The sequence below is a fragment of the Odocoileus virginianus genome, chromosome 1 (assembly GCF_023699985.2).
Source record: "Odocoileus virginianus isolate 20LAN1187 ecotype Illinois chromosome 1, Ovbor_1.2, whole genome shotgun sequence".
Taxonomy (NCBI): Eukaryota; Metazoa; Chordata; class Mammalia; order Artiodactyla; family Cervidae; genus Odocoileus; species Odocoileus virginianus.
Genome location: NC_069674.1, coordinates 47,382,716 through 47,402,960, shown reverse-complemented (window position 1 = coordinate 47,402,960; position 20,245 = coordinate 47,382,716). Strand labels below are relative to the sequence as shown.

The 20,245-nt window shown below is 35.9% G+C and overlaps 1 protein-coding gene across 1 annotated transcript in view; it reads left to right on the top strand.

The window, feature by feature from the left end:
* SKAP2 (src kinase associated phosphoprotein 2) overlaps positions 1 to 20,245 on the top strand; it is a 166,740-nt gene that overhangs the window by 15,096 nt on the left and 131,399 nt on the right. The window contains exon 4 of the mRNA XM_020880722.2: positions 2,522 to 2,629. Within this exon, the coding sequence (XP_020736381.2) occupies positions 2,522 to 2,629 (108 nt within the window). The remainder of the gene's footprint in view (positions 1 to 2,521; positions 2,630 to 20,245) is intronic.

The window sequence follows — 20,245 nt, the reverse complement described above, 5'->3', positions numbered from 1 at the left end:
TTTTTTCAACTTCATGCAAGTTAAAAAGGGAATAACCCTGTACAGATACCACAGAGATTCATCTTCTTTACTTTCTGAATTAAATTCAAGGGAAGCTTAAAAAGGGGGGGGAGGGGGCTGGGAGGGAAGAAATAAGGCCAATAGCAGTATGTAACGTATTTTTGTCTTAGATAAATATAAATGTCATAGTAATTTAAAAAACAAATCTATGAAATGAACTACAGTTCTTAGAATGGGGAAATTGAAGATAATTTCACTTTACAATCCAAAAACTGTTCTTTTTTTTTTTTTTAAAGCACAAAAACAAATATAAAACCCACAAAGGTCTTTAACACGTCAGTGACTAATTTGTGTAGAATATTCTTCCCTTATATTAAATATTATTGTATTTATAGCTTTAATAGTGATCTTTTTGCTGTGTATGTGTATATACATGGATATATACACAAAATATATAATAGATGTTATCCAAGGGTAATAAACTAATTCTGATTTTTTAAAATTAAAATTTTTTTTGTTTATTTCCACATAGAATTTAATAGATTTAAGCCTGAGCATCTGAATTTTTAAAAAGATTCTTTCCATGAATCATTAGCTTTATTGTCATGTTTATATATTCTTAATAGTATAATGTGCTAACTGCTAAGTTATGGTGATGTGGTTGAAATGTCCTAATACTTTTTTTCACAGCAAGATTTATAGTTCATGATATACTTTAGAAAATTTATAACATAAAACTTATTACTTTGTTAGGGATAGAAGGATACGCTAACAATCTTGAACAGTTGGGAATTTTGTGATCTTTACAACTGTGTATTCCATGAGCTATTATTTCATGTTCAAACGTATTTTTACTAGAATTTTGTGAGGTTCTGTCTTACCTCATATTTTAAATCAGACTACTCTTCATTCCATAAGAGAAATATTACAAAGAATCACTGAATGTTCTGAGAAGTACTTTGATCATCTTGAAAGAAAGATAAATTAAGATCTGAAGAAAGAGCAATATTTGTACATGTTTCTTGGAATTTTAATTGGGAAAAAAGCATCACCAAGTATGGTGCACATAATGGTGTGATCACTGAGGATGATAAGGTAGTCATCTCTATAGTCTGCTCTCATTGTCTTGGTGGGAGATGTCCTTATCTTTACTTCCAGGGTAGGGATGATAAATGTTGATAAAATGTCAGAATTTTAAGAAAATAGATACAAATATTGATTTTTATTATTTTGAAAGTATTGTCTTGGAAGAGGCTATTTTCTCTACCAACATATGTTGAAAGTAGGGTGCAACCCATCAGAAGGATGTCAGAGAATTACAGACATCCTTTTGGAGAGCCCAGTAGCTTTAATCTGGATCTGCCCAACAACTGTGATCTAAAAAGTGATACTGAGGCACTCGAGGGTTCCTACGGAGATTTTTCACTAAGGTTTAGGTAATACCTCAGGTGACTGGTTTTCTCTTGAATTTCTAACAAGTAGCTTGAATTGTTAACAAATCATTGATATGTATTAAGCATACTTTTTTCTTTCTTGTTGAATATGGATGAAAAATGAGTGATTAGGTATGGCTAGTATATAGCAAATATTTGAATCACTCTTTTAAAAAATTATTCTAAATGAGTATATGGAAAAACCCAAACCATAAGATTTTATTGTGGAGATTAAATGACTTCACCCAATCAGCCTAAGGTTTGGAAATCATCTAGAAAATTAGCTAGAATATAAAAAAATAGCATATCACTGAATGAAAAGTTGAAAGTGTCTAGTTTGTAAATCACCTTGTCTGAATTTAAAAGGTTATATGGATTTTAAAGCAGTTTTTCTGTAAAAGATTCCTGCTCTTAAAAATGAAACTGAGTATCTTTAATTTGTTCAAGTGTAATTGTGTGATTTTTACTGAAAATGTAAAATGTTCATATGGCTTTGATTTATCAATTTCTCATCATCATTTTTCCAGTTATTGAGTAGGTAAATGGAATTAACTAGAATTATTTTTTCTTGTGCTTGCTATGATTTTTTTGGTTGCTCTTATTGTTATTTTGGTTTTGTTTGTTTTGGATACACACCATGTTTTAACCTCCTTCTGCTATTTTATATTCATCTTTGTAGAGACCATAATAATTTTGTAACTTGTACCCTTCCTTTTGTAACAGAAAGAAGCAGTTGTATACTGGACTTTCAAAAACTATTACTTTTATCTAAATTACAATAGATATACATTAAAATAGCATCTGTTTTTACCTAGTTCAAAAAGTTTTCTTTGTTCTTCCATGAAAGTGACTGAATTTAATAGTACAATTTACCTCTTTGACAAAGTAACACTTTTTAAAAATGGCTAAATTATAAAAGACTTTTCTCTGATTCTTTTCTGTTTGTTTTTTTAAATAGTATTTTTAAATTTACTTTTTATTTTATATTGGGGTGTAGTTGATTTACAATGTTATGTTAGTTTCAGGTGTACCGCAGAGTGGTTCAGTTATAATGTGTATCCATTCTTTTATCTCTGATTCTTTTATAGGTGATGCAGAAGATGGCGAAGAATACGATGACCCTTTTGCTGGGCCTCCAGACACTATTTCATTAGCCTCAGAAAGATATGATAAAGATGATGAAGCTCCCTCTGATGGTATGTTACATTTTCTCATAGAATATACCTCTTGACACTCTTAACACAGAACAATGCAATATGTAAAGGTGGTGATCTTGTCAGAAAGCAGATAAACACAGAAGCTTCAGTTAACTTACCTTTACCAGAACCTTTTAAGGAACAGAAGAGCTCTCTCTAGTGGTTTTCCTAAGTATGTAGTTCCTTCCTCTCCTAGAAAATTTTCTTTACTTGAATTTTGAGGACAGTACTTGTATCATATGATCATATAAATATTATTAGTATACTTGTTGGTTAATTTAATATTATCAGATTCTTGCTTAATTTTATTGGGCTGCTTAATGGCTTGTTGTATTATTTATTTTATAAATAATGAAAAAGGTTTTTGATCTCTTTTTTCCTGAAAACTTCATACAAAATGAGTTCATAAAATATTAAATTAATTATTCCTACATTGCCTTCTCTCATCGAGACAAGTTTTCATCAAATGCTTCTTTTATATACATTTTAATTTTTCTAATTGTCATCTAAAAATATCCCACATTATACAGTAATATTATAGTATTTTGTATTAATTGAAATGGTAATAAAATTGATTCTTTATCTCTTAGTAATTTTTAAAAACTTGCAAAGTTAATGAAACTTGTTTTTACTGTAGCATGTACTTTGTTGTGCCACCCAGTTGAGTGCATCTGAACTATAGAGACCTATGAGGGTGATATATAGTTACAAATTAAGAATGCATATTGATGAATTAGCCATGCATATTAATTTGTGGCACTCAAAGTTTCACATAGACATAGAAATGAATAATGCTTTCTGCCACTATATGATGATCAAACTGTGCAGTTCCATCTCTAAATACAATTGCTGAATGAAAATATGCTTCCTGCAACAGAGCACTCCACATTTTATGTTATCCAGATTATTCCCTTTGGAAACATAAATTGCTTTTATGAGGTATAAAATTATGTCTATTGCAGAACAGGGATAAGTCAAGTACATGCATAAGTGATAAACATTCTAACCACTGATTCAGAACAACACAATCTTTTTTTTTATATTCAGAACTTTGTACAATGTGTAGCAACAATAGTCATATCCATTTTGTGTCTAATTTTACATTTTGGCAAACATTTAATATCTATTTTTAAAAGGAAAGAATTTCTTATAGGCTCTATTTTTTTTTAAAAAAAAGCATATTTCTCTTCAGTTGCACTTAGTATATGAAACAGAGCATTACCCTTTCTAGCTTATCTTCAAAAGCATTTCTGCTAGAAAATGTTTTATCATCGATGAAGTAATATTTTCAGGCAAAACAATAAATTATTGTTTGGGTTGAACTATTTTTCAAACACATTACAATATTTTGTTTTGCTTGTCTGTAAAATGTTAGTATACAGCAATGAGTTTGTTTATATGTATACATGTATGAAGAATATTTATCTTATGAAAATATATATGCATATATTTTATATGTATATATATACATATACATGTGTATATATATACATATATACAAAATATATATACATATACATATACATACAAATATATTCATAGAATATATATGCTCAGGCTTTTTCAAAATAGCATAAATATTTTGATGTACAAGAGAGCATTATGTACCTTCTTGAAAAAATCACAACCTAAGAAATCCAACAATTAAATATCTGTGAGAGCCAGTGATTTGTTAAGGAAAAGTGAATTGCTATTGTATAGTGCATTTACATGATTTTTTTTAATGGGCAAATAATGTATCATGTGTTTGTTTTCATAACCAGATATACAGGAAATATATTAATAGCACAAGAAGATTTATTGTTAAAACATTGTCAATATTTGAATATTGTTTAATAAATTATATTTGTGTGTAACATTTAAATTTTAACTTGTTAAATATTGCATTTTCATCAGTATTTAAGCAATTCCTAGATTGAAATTTTAACCTCTGGTATTACTCATTTTTAGTATATAAGCAGCACTATTTTTGATAATTTTATATTTTCTCCTAAGAATGTTATAAGTTAATTTTAAAACTACTACTTGGACTTTTAATTCCACTCTGAAGTATTATCTAATTGTATTGGTGTTTCCTCCCTGCAAGTTAGATTTCATATGTGTTCTCTTTGCTTTGCTGAATGAAGTTTCCTTCATTGTGTGACCTCAGTCTAATGATATATTAATTATAAAATGATAATGCATTTAACAATAAGTGTAACTAAATTAGCATGGGTCACCAAAAGGCCTTTTGTCATATCAGATTGTTGTTTTGTCCTTTTGACTTTTACCTTATGGTAGGCACTAAACAAAGTATTTCAACTTTGATGGATTATAAACTCCAAACATGCTATGTATTCTTCATAATGCTAATGTAATTTTCAAGGTACTGAAAAGGTCGAACCTGCACATCTCTGTGCATTCTAAGTCTGTCTTTTCCTTTAATATTTCTTTTTCTCTGTTCCTCTGGTTCAAAAGTTCACTCAGTTCCCAAATGGCTACCTAATTTTCCAGTTATTCCCTCAAGCCAAATGTGTTTTGGTTTCTTTATGGTTTATTAGGTACTGTAGGAAAGTAGCATAAGTTATATCTTCTAATGAAATTCAAGCACACTTCAGTGATGCTTCGACTTGATTGCTGGTAGCAATTAAATCACAGCCAAGGAGAATAATGCATATTCTCACAAGGTCCAGACGCCCTATAGAAATTGAAAGGGAATGAAAATAGAAAACAAAAACAAAGTCTTCAAACCCTGCCAGACACACTGTTTCCAGCCTGCCTTTTTTTTTTTTTATTGGCCAATTGCCTGATTGATAGCAAAATCATAACTTGCTGCATGCTAACAGGCAGAGTTCACTTGTAGGTTATTGTGAACTGATAAAGGGTTAGATGGAGTTTTGATTTTCGCATTGGACCTTGGTACACTGGATTAATGGAATTTCAATGAGTGACTAGAGTAGCCACAGCTTTGTCAGAGAAACAAATGGAGATTCTATAGTCATGTCTGCTCATTAATACTAGTTGCCTGAAAGGTGTGCTGCTTCCCTATACAAAAGAGTTGATAAAATTGATTTTCGAATGGTTCTTTGAAAAAAAGTACCTTATTGATGAGCAGAATTGTAACATAAATGGTGACAGATTTTCGTAAAGCTTGTAGCTTAAAAATATTGTACTTTGTAATTTTTCTTCTCTCTCTTTAGAAACACTTTTTAATTTTTGAGGGAAATACATTTCATAAATGACTTCATGACTGCTGTTAGTTACATTTTGATTTGGTGACACTTATAAAAATTATGTTTATTAGAAATTTCATTTTATTAACTTTATGCTCTTATTTTTTAAAAAAACTTAAATCATAATGGTTTCTAGGCTTTTGTAGGTCACTGTTAGTTTAATGCTATCATATGGCTGGATATATTGAAGTGTTAATAGAAATGATGCATGTCAGTAATTATATAAAATTAGAGATAATAAAACTTACGACCTTGAAGAATATCGCTTATCATACATGTTAAAATGTTTGTTTCGGCACTAAGACAGTAGATGCAGGGTAGCTTTTAGATACCATATAATGACTTGGGTTTCTGTTTTTCTATTCTGAAACCATTTTTCATTCATTTCCATTATTTGTGAAAGAAAGCTTCTCACTGTGTAGCGTGGAAAGTCCCTAAGGTAAGGTGAAAGGATTCAGTAAGCTAGAAGACGTGTATTGGCTCGCCCATCGATGTTAGGTCGAAGAATCCCAGTGGACATTTGTTACAAATTTGATTCAGTCCTAGACCATAATCACTTTGTGGATAGAATCTGGAACCTCTGGTGTGTATATAGAAAGAGGCAAAATGAAGCTTAAGATAGAAAATAGTCATTCGTTGTCCTGGTATTTTCTTAACTAACAAATTTCCAGGTAATAGAGGTTACTAAAAACTGTGGACATTACAAGAACATAGGTTTGTATGAAAAAATACTTGTTTAGGTATGCATCTATTTTAAAAGTTTGAGATTAAGAAAAAAGGCTATGCTGTTTTGATCATCATTTATAATAGTAGAGTATGTTTTCTCATTTTTTGGTATAGTTCTTAAGAAAAATAAGTATATGAAAATTTGAATTTATAAAGCATATAAATCATTTATTCCAATTGATTACTTTGATTATCTCTATGATGCCTATAAATAATGAACTCTCATAATGCATCTACAGCCAGTTTAGATATATACACTTCTGTGTGCACAATCTAGATTTAATGTGTCAGTTTTTACACATTATACACCATCTTTTGAGGAAGATTTTTTTTTTTAATGTAAAGTTTAGGTGTAGCACTAGTCAGTTCTTATAAAAGCCAAGCAATAGATGTGTTACTTTTCTCTGTGTTCCAGTAGAATGTAAGTAATGTTTAAAACCAGGAAAAGCAAGGTTCTTTTCTATGGCCAAGAAGCCTGTGGGATCCTGCCCAACCAAGGATGGAATCCATACCCCCTTCAGCGGGAGTGCAGTTTTAACCACTGGACCACCAAGGAAGTCCAGTGAGTTTCTTTCAGTAACTGGCCTTTTAGGGTAAATGTTTTCCAACCACAGTGTCATGTGGTTTTTGATAGTAAAAATCATACTACATAATTTAATCTAAATTTTGAGAATTTAGATTAATTTGCAACTTACACATTTCTTTGTATACATAACCTATTGTTGCACTTGTGTTTTTATTTTTATTTTTTGCTTTCTTTTTTTACAATTGTATTATCTGTTTTTGACTGTGCTGAGTCTTCATGGCTGTTCTCTAGTTGTGGTGCATGGGCTACTCCTTGCATGCTGTTCCCTTGTTGTGGAGCGTGGGCTCTCAGGCATGGAGGCTTCAGTAGTTGTGGCATGTGGGCTCAGGAGTTGTAATTCCTGGGCTCTAGAACACAGGCTCGATAGTTGTGGCCAGTGGGCCTGGCTGCTCCTTGGCATGTGGGCTCTTCCAGAATTAAACTCATGTTTCCTGCACTCTCAGGTGGATTCTTTACCACTGAGCCACCAGAGAAGCCCTGGGCGTTCCTTTAATATACCATTTGCTAGCATGTGTTATAGTAGTATAAGAACAATGATTATTTTAGTCCTTCTATATATGGATAGTCTAACTTCAAGTACTTTGGTAGAAGTGAGGGGTTATAGTTTGGGGAAGTGATAAAAAGTAGAAAACATATTTTTACACTCAATTTGTGTGTTTGGAGATACAAAGTATCATTGTTCCGTCACTCAGTTGTATCTGACTCTTTGCAACCCCATGGACTGTGGCATGCCAGGCTACCCTGTCCTTTACCATCTCCTGGAGCTTGCTCAAATTCATGTCCATTGAGTCGGTAATGCCATACAACCATCTCATCCTCTGTCATCCCCTTCTCTTCTTGCCTTCAATCTTTCCAGTATCAGGGTCTTTTCCAGTGAGTCGGCTCTTCACATCAGGTAGGCAAAGCATTGGAGCTTCAGATTCGGCATCAGTCTTTCCAGTAAATATTCAGGACTGATCTCCTTTAGGATTGACTGGTTGGATCTCCTTGCACTCCAAGGGACTCTCCAGAGTCTTCTCCAACACCACAGTTCAAAAGCATCAGTGATTCAGCACTCAGTCTTCTTTATGGTCCAACTCTCACATCCATACATAGCTACTGGAAAAACCATAGCTTTGATTATACAGACCTTTGTTGGCAAAGTGATGTCTCTGATTTTTAATATGCTGTCTAGGTTTGTCATAGGTTTTCTGCCAAGGAGCAGTCTTTTACTTTCATGGCTGCAGTCACCATCTGCAGTGATTTTGGAGCCCCCCAAAATAAAGTCTCTCACTGTTTCCATTGTTTCTCCATCTGTTTGACATGAAGTGATGGGACCAGATGCCATTATCTTAGTTTTTCAAATGTTGAGTTTTAAGCCAACTTTTTCAGTCTCCTCTTTCACTTTCATCAAGAGGCTCTTTAGTTCTTCACTTTCTTCCATAAGCGTGGTGTCATCTGCGTATCTGAGGTTATTGATATTTCTCCCAGCAATCTTGATTCTAGCTTGTGCTTTGTCCAGCCTGGCATTTCGCATGATGTACTCTGCATATAAGTTAAATAAATAGGGTGACAGTATACAGCCTTGGCATACTCCTTTCCCAATTTGGAACCAGTCTGTTGTTCCATGTCCGGTTCTAACTGTTGCTTCTTGTCCTGCATACATTCTCAGGAGGTAGGTAAGGTGGTCTGGTATTCCCATCTCTTTAAGAATCTTTAAGTTCTAACAAGGAAGATTCCAAAAGTGGTAACTAGTATGTGTTAAAATATCTATTTGATCTGGTCTATGCCAGGGCAAATAATTGGTTTCATTGATTTTCTTCCCACAAATCAGTTATATGTTTTGGCATTATGTTGAATAAACCAAAACATAAACTTTATGCCTTTATTTAGAGAGGTTGTGGAGTCAATTGTAAACTGAGGGCTTTTTTTTTCTTTTTTGATTGAGCTTTACATGGTTCCTGAAGTTTGCTAGAGAGAAAGTGGGAGAACATTCAGAGTAGAAGTCTAAAAACCAGGTTTTCATACTGACTGATAATCATTTTGTTGTCAAGATGAAGTCACTTAGCCTCTTTGGCTTTTTATTTTCTGAGTTGTGAAATGAAGAGTTTGGACTAGGTGATTGTTTAGAAGTTCCCTGAATCTCCAAATGCTTGTGTCCACATTTCAGAATTAGTAAATGTAATGATGGCACAGAGATGATGTCCTTGAGGAGGTAATAACCAGAAGTGATGTTGAATAGGAAGAAGTGGAGGGGGTCTTGCTGCTGCTGCTGCTGCATCACTTCAGTTGTGTCCGACTCTGTGCGACCCCATAGACGGTAGCCCACTAGGCTCCCCTGTCCCTGGGATTCTCCAGGCAAGAACACTGGAGTGGGTTGCCATTTCCTTCTCCAATGCAGGAAAGTGAAAAGTGAAAGTCAAGTTGCTCAGTCGTGTCCAACTCTTAGCAACCCCATGGACTGCAGCCTACCAGGCTCCTTTGTCCATGGGATTTTCCAGGCAAGAGTACTGGAGTGGGGTGCCATTGCCTTCTCTGGAGGGGGTCTTAGAGGTAAGCAAATGGTGGGCAGTAAAAGCCAAATAACAAATTAAGGAGTTCACCTTTGATAGTCCCAAATTAAGAGAGGCCTGAAGCAATAGACTGATGTAATGAGTGCATATTTGAGGGAGATTGTCCTGGCAGTTAATTGTTGGATGAATTAAGGCAAAGAGACCATCTCGTGGAGGTAGCAAGCTAAATGCTTTGCTATTGGATTGCCCAAAAAGTTCATTTGGGTTTTTTGTAAGCTGTTAATGTTATTTTTAACCGTGACAGTGTCTCTGTGAGATAGATATTATCACTGTTTGACCAGGGAGGAAACTCAAGGATAGATTAAGTGAAGGTCACATAAATGGCAGAACTGAAATTTAAGTTCATGTCTGACTTGAAGAACCAGGCTCTACTCTCAAAACCACTATATTTTGCCTCTTCTCCTACTAAAATATTGTTGCTCTTGGTTCAGAGGGTGTTGATAAGAGCCAGGGTTAGTGTAATAGACATTGCATTGAAAAGGAAGGGTTTCTCTTAACCCCTCCCTACCCAAACAACGGACTGCAGACCAACTACAACAGTGTCACCTGGGAGCTTGTTAGAAATGCTCAGTCCCTGTCCCCACCACCTGCTGAATCTGAGTTAGCATTTAAACAAGAGCCCTAGGTACCAGGAAAGTTTGAGAAGCTCTCTTCTAATTGCATTGATTACATTGGCCTTTGTGGCTGAAAGGAAAGGTGAGCCATTGTACTTGGGCTGAATATGCAGGTGTGTAGTAGGCATGGCACCGAACAACCCCTGGAAGTAGGTAAAAATATTCTTTACTTCCTGCACTCTTCCGTGGCCCCTGAACTCGCTGTACAGGGCCCCTTCCCAACACTACTGTCTGTGGGTAGCTGTCCCATTTCCGAGTATGTTTCCCTCTCAAATCAAACTCTCAGTTAAGTACATTGAAAAGGCTGTCTTAAATTACCCCCAGGAATGTTTGCACGTTAATAGAGGAATAGCTTAACCCAGGGGAGGTCAGTTCCCACTCACAGATCTTTAGATACCAGCACTTGGCCGTGGTAAAGATATTTTTGGCTATTGCAGAATACTGTCTCTTAAAAGATTTAGGCACATAACAGACTTATCTTTCTTGATGTGTGTGTATATATATATGTATATTTGAATTTGGTCTGCAGTCTTTGGTTGGTTGAAGTCGCAATGTACAGCTTCCTGTTTTCAGTCGCTTCTCCTGTTTGCAACCTGTCCCAAAGTGTGAATTAATAATAGTTTTGGCATTTTTTAAAAGCAAAGGTTAAGACCATAGACTGACCCACTTGATTTTAGGGGAAGGCGTTCTAGTCTGGCACAGAATTCCAAAGAGAGCTCCCTTCCTCTGAGACAGATTCATTAGAGGGACTGTGCTGGTGGCTGGGGTAGCATCTTTAGGAAGGAAACAGGGGTAAGCCATCTGTGTGTTTTAGTCGTGGGCTTCCCTGGTGGCTCAGATGGTAAAGAATCTGCCTGCAGTGCAGGAGACTCGGGTTTGATCCCTGGGTCAGGAACATCCTTTAATTAATATTTATTGAGAAATAAGCCTGGCTGGGAAAGATTGAAGATGGGAGAAGAAGGGGATGACAGAGGATGAGATGGCTGGATGGCATCACTGACTCAATGGACATGAGTTTGAGTAAACTCCAGGAGTTGGTGATGGACAGGGAGGCCTGGCGTGCTGCAGTCCATGGGGTTGGAAAGAGTCAGACACGACTGAGCGACTAAACTGAACTGAAGTCTGGCACTGAACCGATTCCTTCACGTACATTATTTCCTTTAGTTGACTCAGAACTGCCTCATGTGGGAGACATTTATTTTGCTGTTGTGGAAACTGAGACTCAAAAAGTTTTAGGTCTCTTGACTGTCATATCCAACTTAGAAATGGCAACTTCAGTTCCTTTGATCCTTTTATGCCATGCTACTTAAAAAATTGGACTAGTTTTTTTTCTACTTACAAGAGACGTGCATTTGGTTAAAAATAAAAATGATCAGAAGGGTATACAATAAAAAGTAAAAGTCTCCTTTTCCACCCTGCCCAAACCCAGAGGCAGCCACTTACTAGTGTCTTTTCTTCCCTGGTGGCTCAGATGATAAAGAATCTGCCTGCAATGCAGGAGACCCAGGTTTGATCCCTGAATCAGGAAGATCCCCTGGAGATGGGAATGGCAATCCACTCCAGTGTTCTTGCCTAGTGAATTGCATGTACAGAGCAGCCTGGCAGGCCACAGTCCATGCAGTCATGAGGAGTCAGACTCAACTGAGCTACTAACACACACATACCAGTTACCATAATAACTTTGGTCACACTACTTCTAGTTCTTGTCTGATCAACTCTGAATGTACTCCTTTCCCAATTTGGAACCAGTCTGTTTTTCCATGTCCGGTTCTAACTGTTGCTCCTTGACCTGCATACAGATTTCTCAGGAGGCAGGTCAGGAGGTCTAGTATTCTCATCTCTTTAAGAGTTTTCCATAGTTTGTTGTGATCCATATAGTCAAAAGCTTTGGCATAGTCAATAAAGCAGAAGTAGATGTTTTTCTGGAACTCTCTCGCTTTTTCGATGATCCAGTGGATGTTGGCCATTTGATCTCTGGTTCCTTTGCCCTTTCTCAATCCAGTTTGAACATCTGGAAGTTCTTGATTCACGTACTGTTGAAGCCTGTCTTGGAGAATTTTGAGCATTACTTTACTAGTGTGTGAGATGAGTGCAATTGGGCGGTAGTTTTAACATTCTTTGGCCTTGACTTTCTTTGGGATTGGAAAGAAAACTGACCTTTTCCAGTCCTGTGGCCACTGCTGAGTTTTCTAAATTGCTGGCATATTGAGTGCAGCACTTTCACAGGATCATCTTTTAGGATTTGAAATAGCTCAGCTGGAATTCCATAACCTCCATTAGCTTTGTTCATAGTGAAGCGTCCTAAGGCCCACTTGACTTCACATTCCAGGATGTCTGGCTCTAGGTGAGTGATCACACCATTGTGATTATCTGGGTCATGAAGATCTTTTTTGTACAGTTCTTCTATGTGTTCTTGCCACCTCTTCTTAATATCTTCTGCTTCTGTTAGGTCCATGCCATTTCTGTCCTTTATTGTGCTCATCTTTGAATGAAATGTCTGCTTGGTAGCTCTAATTTTCTTGAAGAGATCTTTCGTCTTTCGCAGTCTATTGTTTTCTCTATTTCTTTGCATTGATCGCTGAGGAAGGCTTTTTTATCTCTCCTTGTTATTCTTTGGAACTCTGCATTCAGATGAGTATATCTTTCCTTTTCTTGTTCTCTGCGTTTAGGGACATATCCTAGCCTACCTTTAATGTTATTCTTGCTTAGTGGATACTTTAAAAACTGTGCAAATGGCAAAAAGTAATTATTCTTCATGTGCCTTTTGCAGCTCAGTGAACTTTAACATAACTTTTAAAAAAGAATTCTTGCTTTGTGTAGTTAGGTATCACTCCCCTCATTTAGCAATATCATCTATGCCTTTTAAAATGTAAATGCAATAAGGTTTATTGCTTTACACATATAAATGAATACTCACATAATGCTTCTTTCACATCAGTTTTATTTTAATGGATTGTTTCAGGGAACATATAGTCCAAGTAGATTATTTTGTTGATATTCTGACTTTTTTGGGCTAGATTTTGTCAGTGTATAGTTACTGTGGTAGGAGCTAAGGGTTACTGGGGTGATCATCTTAGAAAAATGGTCACCCACCCTCCCCTCTCATCCATGCTGCCACATAACATTGTTTGGGGAAGAGTGGATACATGTGTATGTATGGCCCAGGCCCTTTGCTGTTCACCGGAAACTATTGCAACATTGTTTGTCAATCGGCTGTATCCCAATAGAAAATAAAAAGTTTTTTAAAAAAGAAACAGAAAAATGGTCACTGTTTTTAGGTTTCAAAAAAGAAAGTTGATTTGTTTCTTCTCCTTTGTACCCATGAGTGTGCCTATTGTGTGGTTTTTTTTCCTTCCCATGTGTCAGTCACCAAACTTAGTAGTCTTGCCAGATAAGGAAACTGAGACATAAGGAAGCACCGTGAATTATTTCATATCTAAGCAGTGGTATTCAATGTGTAATCTGCAGACGGGTCTGAGTCTGTGAAATGTTTCTTACTGGTCTGCAACAATATAAGAACAGAAACGGAGATTAAGCACTTGGGAATGTTTATAGCATTTTGATATTCCCACATTATCCAAATATGTGATCATTATTTTTTCTTGCAATCCATGTTATGTATAAAATACATACATATATGCTGCTGCTGCTGCTAAGTCACTTCAGTCGTGTCTGGCTCTGTGCGACCCCATAGACAGCAGCCCACCAGGCTTCCCCATCCATGGGATTCTCCAGGCAAGAACACTGGAGTGGGTTGCCGTTTTCTTCTCCACATACATATATACCTACATGTATATACATTTTTTTAACCTAAGTATTAATTTGTGGTGTTGTAACGTTTGGGATGGGGGGGAGACTGATCCTTTATCACAGTTAGAAGCATTGAACTAGAGTTAGAGAGAGAATTACAGTCATCTCAGTCTCTTCATTTCCTATCCTTTTGATTTTTAGTTACTTTTTTGAAAGTTTTATATCTTATATCTTTCTCTGTATCTTCATCCATCATCACGGTCATATTGTAGTTATGTATCAGGTCTGTTTTCACTGTGGGGAAATTTTAGGGATTCTAATTCTATTTTTCTTGATCCACTTTTAAGCTCCAATGTCATAATTAGATATTTAATTATATTTTCATATGAGAGTTCTGAGAGCAGTCTCCAAGTTTGGCTATCATGAAGCGAAGATGCTGCCTCAAAAGCTTTTCATTTGGAATGTTTAGAGAAAATGTTAATGTAGATTTGGATACCGTCTAGTTCTTTTCCATGCCTAAAAAGCAGGAAAAAATAGTGTGATATTTAAAGACTCTCAGAAAAGTGCTCTTGTGTCAGTTTATTTAAATGTCCTCAAAAGCTCCTCTCACTTTCTAACACCACCTGTAAACCATACTATTTTGAACATACCCATCACTTTTTTTAACATCAAAAGAAGTTAATAAATAATATATAATATCAAAAAATAGTAAAATGTCTTACCGTAGGGAAAAAGAAATACACATATATTTCTTTCATTGAATAGGACTTGTTTTGGTATTGGTATCCTGGGACCTTTGTCATGGGATAAATGTATGCTATAAACTTCTAATATGCTTACAGTAGGTCTTCTTTGTAAAATAAAATGTGTCTTTTAAGAAATGAAGAATTGATTTTTTTAAAATACAGGTAGTGAGAGAGTAACAATGTTATATATTTTAGATAGAGTGCTACATGGAACAAAAGTTTAATTCAACAGATTTTACAGTTTATTTTGTTAGATTGAGGGATTATTATGACATAGTCACTGCTTTTCAAATTAGCAGAGGAAAGAGATATAAAAACAATTTTGATTCAAGGCAGATTGGTATATTACTACTGCAGGACATATACAGGGAGAGAGGATGATAATTATGGTTGGAATGAAGACAATCTTGATAGTGGAGGTGGCATCTGAGCCAGGTCTGGGAGAATATGAAGGCTTCTGATTTGTGAAACACAGAGGGAATAGCGTTTGAGATTTGTGAAACAACCTGGTAAAGGGATGTATTAGCTTGGACTCTTTCAGTGCGTGGTACAGAAAAGAAACCCAGTTGAGACCAGTTTAAGCAAAAAGCAGAAAGGGGAATTGATTGATCTGCCTATTGAAGGAGGACAGAGTTACTTGCTTGGACTCAGGTGAGTGTTCAAATTGCAAGAGTATCCTGCTTTCCTTTCTTTGGCTTCCTTTTAGATGGCTCCCAGACACTAGCAGCTGCTTAGATATTTTCTACCAGCTTAGCAACCCCAGTGGAGAGATCGCTCTATAGTTGTAGTACAAGTCCTTGGCTTAGGTCATGTGCTTACTCTGAATAATCACTTTGGTCTGGTCAAGGAAAGTGGGGGTAGGAGGGGATGAAGGAGTGCTTATTCCAGTAGGCCTAGATTAATGATTGGTGATCTATGGCTCATATGCCAAAATGGGCCTACTACTATTTTTAAAAATAATTTTTTGTTGAAATGCTGTCACACCCATTTGTTTACTGATTGTCTATGGCCATTCTTTGCTTCAGTAGCAGCAGTAAGTAGTTAAAACAGAGACTGTATATCTCACAAAGCCCAGAATATTTACTGAAAAGGTTTGCCATCCCTGTAGAGTTGTGTACTTATGTAGAAGATCAGTACACCTACACATAAAAGTAGGCTAAAGGTTTCATGATGAGTTTACTTGAGTTTCCCTCTGAAAATAATTCTATTTATACCCTAATACAAAGACAGTTAGGTAGTTGAGGACCAATTTACTGCTTCTTTGGGTCACCAATTGTCACACTTAACAAAGGTATTAATGTATAAAGAAAGTAGATAATGGATTGTTGTTGTTGTTTAGTTGCTCAGTTGTATCCAACTGTTTGCAGCCCCATGGACTGTAGCCTGCCCGGGTAGGCTGCTGGGGTGGGTAGCCATTTTCCCTTCTCCAGGGGATCTTCCCCATCCAGGGATCAAACCCAGGTCTCTTCCATTGCAAGCAGATGCTGTATCTTCCTTTTAAAATTTAATATATCTAGGAAGTTTCTCCATATTTGAAAGTGGAAGTATCTGTCATTCAGCATGTCTGACTCTTTGTGACCCCATGGACTGTAGCACGCCAGGTTGCTCTGTCTATGGAATTCTTCAGGCAAACATATTGGATTGGGTAGCCATTCCCTTCTCCAGGGGATCTTCCTGACCCAGGGATTGAACCAGTGTCCCTTCCTTGGCACGTGGATTCTTTACCACTGACCCACCAAGGAAGCCCGTAAAGAATGTATCAGAAGACAAGTAAAAATTTGACTTTACTTGTCTTCTGATACATTCGGGCTGGAAGTGGAGAAGAGAGACAGGAGTGTATACCCTTCTGGGGAGTACATGCCTGGGAAGGACCTGACTAGAGGCGTTTTGGTCACTTTGATGATGGAGGGAAGGGACAAGGGAGAGGAAGTACTCAGAGGCAGTATGGGGAAGAACCAACAGTGGATTTCACTGTTAGACCTGAGGTGAGTCCTGACATGTACATTCTTTTCTCAAGGACGTATAATGCCGTCTGTAAAGATGAAGTCTGTTAAACTTGAAGGAGTATTGAGAAATTTATTCAAAGAAATGTAAGAGAGAGTTTGAGATATGGGATAGAGATATGGAGACTCATTGATTTATTTGCTTAAACATGTTGAATGTCATGAGAAAGATAAGACTTGCCTGAGATTGTAGAATGAGATAGACTAGGGGGTTCAGAATAGAGTCATCTGCCCCAGGTTTCCTCCCCGGTAAACCAGAAAAATTGTTGCTTTTGCTTCTAAACATATGATCTTAATTTACAGAATGTTAGACATCATTAATTACTTTCATTCCTTCATGTGATTATATAGATATGAGGATACATTTTTATTTTGAGGTTTCTTTGCCATTCATTTGAATCCTGGTATGTTCTTAGGCGTTTCTTTTCTCTTTACTTTTATTGTCTAATTATATTTCTCCTTGTAATCAAGGAACCATATTTATTAACTATGTTTTGCCTTGGCAGCCTAAACAGTGTTAAGCGTTATTCAAGGTAGATGAGATATATTTCTGGTATTAGAAAACAAAATTTTGAAGGGCTTTAAAGAGGATAAAATTTGTACATCATCATATCAAGGATCAAAACTGTATTGTAGTGAAGTGCACTGACTAGAGTATCACATGTACTTGGGTTCAATCCTAGTTTGACATTTTGACTTTAGAAAAATTATTTTTGCTCTAAGCCTTGGTTTCTTGGTTTATGAAAATAGGGACAGTTGTAGTATCTCATAGGATTGTTGTAAGGGTAAGTACCTGGAACATAGGACTTTCCCACTGTTGTTCAGTTGCTCAGTTGTGTCTGACTCTTTGGACTGCAGCACCCATTGACTGCAGTACACCAGGCTTCCCCGTCCTTCACTGTCTCCTAGAGTTTGCTCAAACTCATGTTCATTGAGTCAGTGATGACATCCATCCATCTCATCCTCTGTTGCCCCCTTATCCTCTTGCCCTCAGTCTTTCCAGCTTCAGGGTCTTTTCCAATGAATCAGCTCTTCGCATCAGGTGGCCAAAATATTGGAGCCTCAGATTCCCATTGTTAGCTCTTGGCTACTGTAATGTCACAAGATGACCAAATGATTAGATGAATAACTTTGTTTTAGTATGTATTTTCTCTGGGAATTTTCTTTTCCATTTTAGTTTATTATAAGATACTGATATATTTCCCTGTGCTATACAGTAAGATCTTGTTGTTTATCTGTTTTACACCTAATAGTAGTTTGTATCTGAAAATCCCATAGTCCTAATTTAACCCTCCTTTCCTTTCCCCCTTGGTAGTCATAAGTTTTTCTTTGTCTTTGAGTCTATTTCTGTTTTGTAAATGAGTTCGTTTTTATTATTTTTTAGATTTCACATATAAATGATCTTGTGTGATGTTTGTCTTTCTCTCTCTCTGACTTACTTCACATAGTATGATTATCTTGATCATCTCTAGGTTCATTTATGTTGCTTCAGATGGCATTATTTCATTTTTTTATGGCTGAGTATTCAGCTGGTAAAGAATCTGCCTGCAATGTGGGAGACCTGGTTTCGATCCCTGGGTTGAGAAGATCCCCTGGAGAAGGGAAAGGTTACCCACTCCAGTATTCTGACCTGGAAAATTCCAGGGACTATACAGTCCGTGGGGTTGCAAAGAGTCAGACACGACTGAGTGACTTTCCTGGAGAAGGAAATGGCAACCCACTCCAGTATTCTTGCCTGGAAAATCCCATGGAGGAAGAGCCTGGTAGGCTACAGTCCATGGGATCGCAAAGAGCCAGACATGACTGAGTGACTTTTCACCAATATTACATATGTATACATACATACATACATATATATATATATATATATATATATATACACCCACCACATCTTTATCCATTCATCAGTTGATGGACTGTTAGTTTGCTTCCATGTCTTGGCTATTGTATTAAATAGTGTTGCTGTGAACATTGAGATGCATGTTTCTTTTCTAATTTCTCTGGAAGTTTTCCTAATTGAGGTGTAACTGGCACACAACATCATAATAGTTTCAGGAGTTCAAGTTAATGACCTGATGTTTGTATATATTGTGAAATTCTCTGGAATTTTAACTCATGTTTGAATTAAAATTTGATAGTTTAATTATGTTAGATGATATTTCATTAATCATGTTGTAGTGTTCAATAGCTAAAAAATAAGTAGATAACTAAGGTTGTCTTAGTAATTTAGTATTCAACTTTTAAAATAAATATGGCATGCACTTGTTACAACCTATGTTAAATTTCAGTGATCCATTTCTTTTTTATTTGAGTGAAATTGCATTTAGCTTCCTATTTTCAGACAACAGGAAAGTAATGAAACAGTAGCATATGAATTTGACCAAAATAAACCTTGACCTTGAGAACCATTAACTGGATAGTTTTGTCAGACAGATGCCAGTGCAGTCAAACTGTGGATTCTTTTGACATTCCAAATGGCTCCTTCTTTGGCTTGATATTTGCATACTTGGTGACCAAAAAACATAGATACATGGTTACTACAAACTAAAACTAAGACCAAATTTTATAAATAAAATTACATTGTAAATGTACTAGGAGGTAACTTTTAAGAATACCTGTTAGTGGATCTTATTTTGTAAGTGGATAAATAATATTTTTGTGACAGTTGTTCTCTACTTTTAAAATCAGCTTATTAAAAAAAAATAAACCTGTATCATATAGCTACATTTCATAATTAAATACAATTAAAGTTGAAATATTGTTGTCTTGAACTGTGTCAACTGGGATTGATACTGATATTTGTAAAGTTATCCTTTGGGTGATAAAAATATATGAAATGAAAGTTAGTGTTGCTAACAATGAGAAAACAGAAAGAGGAATTAAGGAAACAATACCATTCACCATTGCAACAAAAAGAATAAAATACTTAGGAGTATATATACCTAAAGAAACAAAAGACCCATACATAGAAAACTATAAAACACTGATGAAAGAAATCAAACAGGACACAAACAGATGGAGAAATATACCGTGTTCATGGATTGGAAGAATCAACATTGTCAAAATGGCTATACTACCCAAAGCAATCTATAGATTCAATGCAATCCCTATCAAACTACCACCGGTATTTTTCACAGAACTAGAACAAATAATTTCACAATTTGTATGGAAATACAAAAAACCTCGAATAGCCAAAGTAACCTTGAGAAAGAAGAATGGAACTGGAGGAATCAACCTGCTTGACTTCAGACTATACTACAAAGCCACAGTCATCAAGACAGTATGGTACTGGCACAAAGACAGAAATATAGATCAATGGAACAGAATAGAAAGCCCAGAGATAAATCCACGAACCTATGGTCACCTTATCTTCGACAAAGGAGGCAAGGATATACAATGGAAAAAAGACAACCTCTTTAACAAGTGG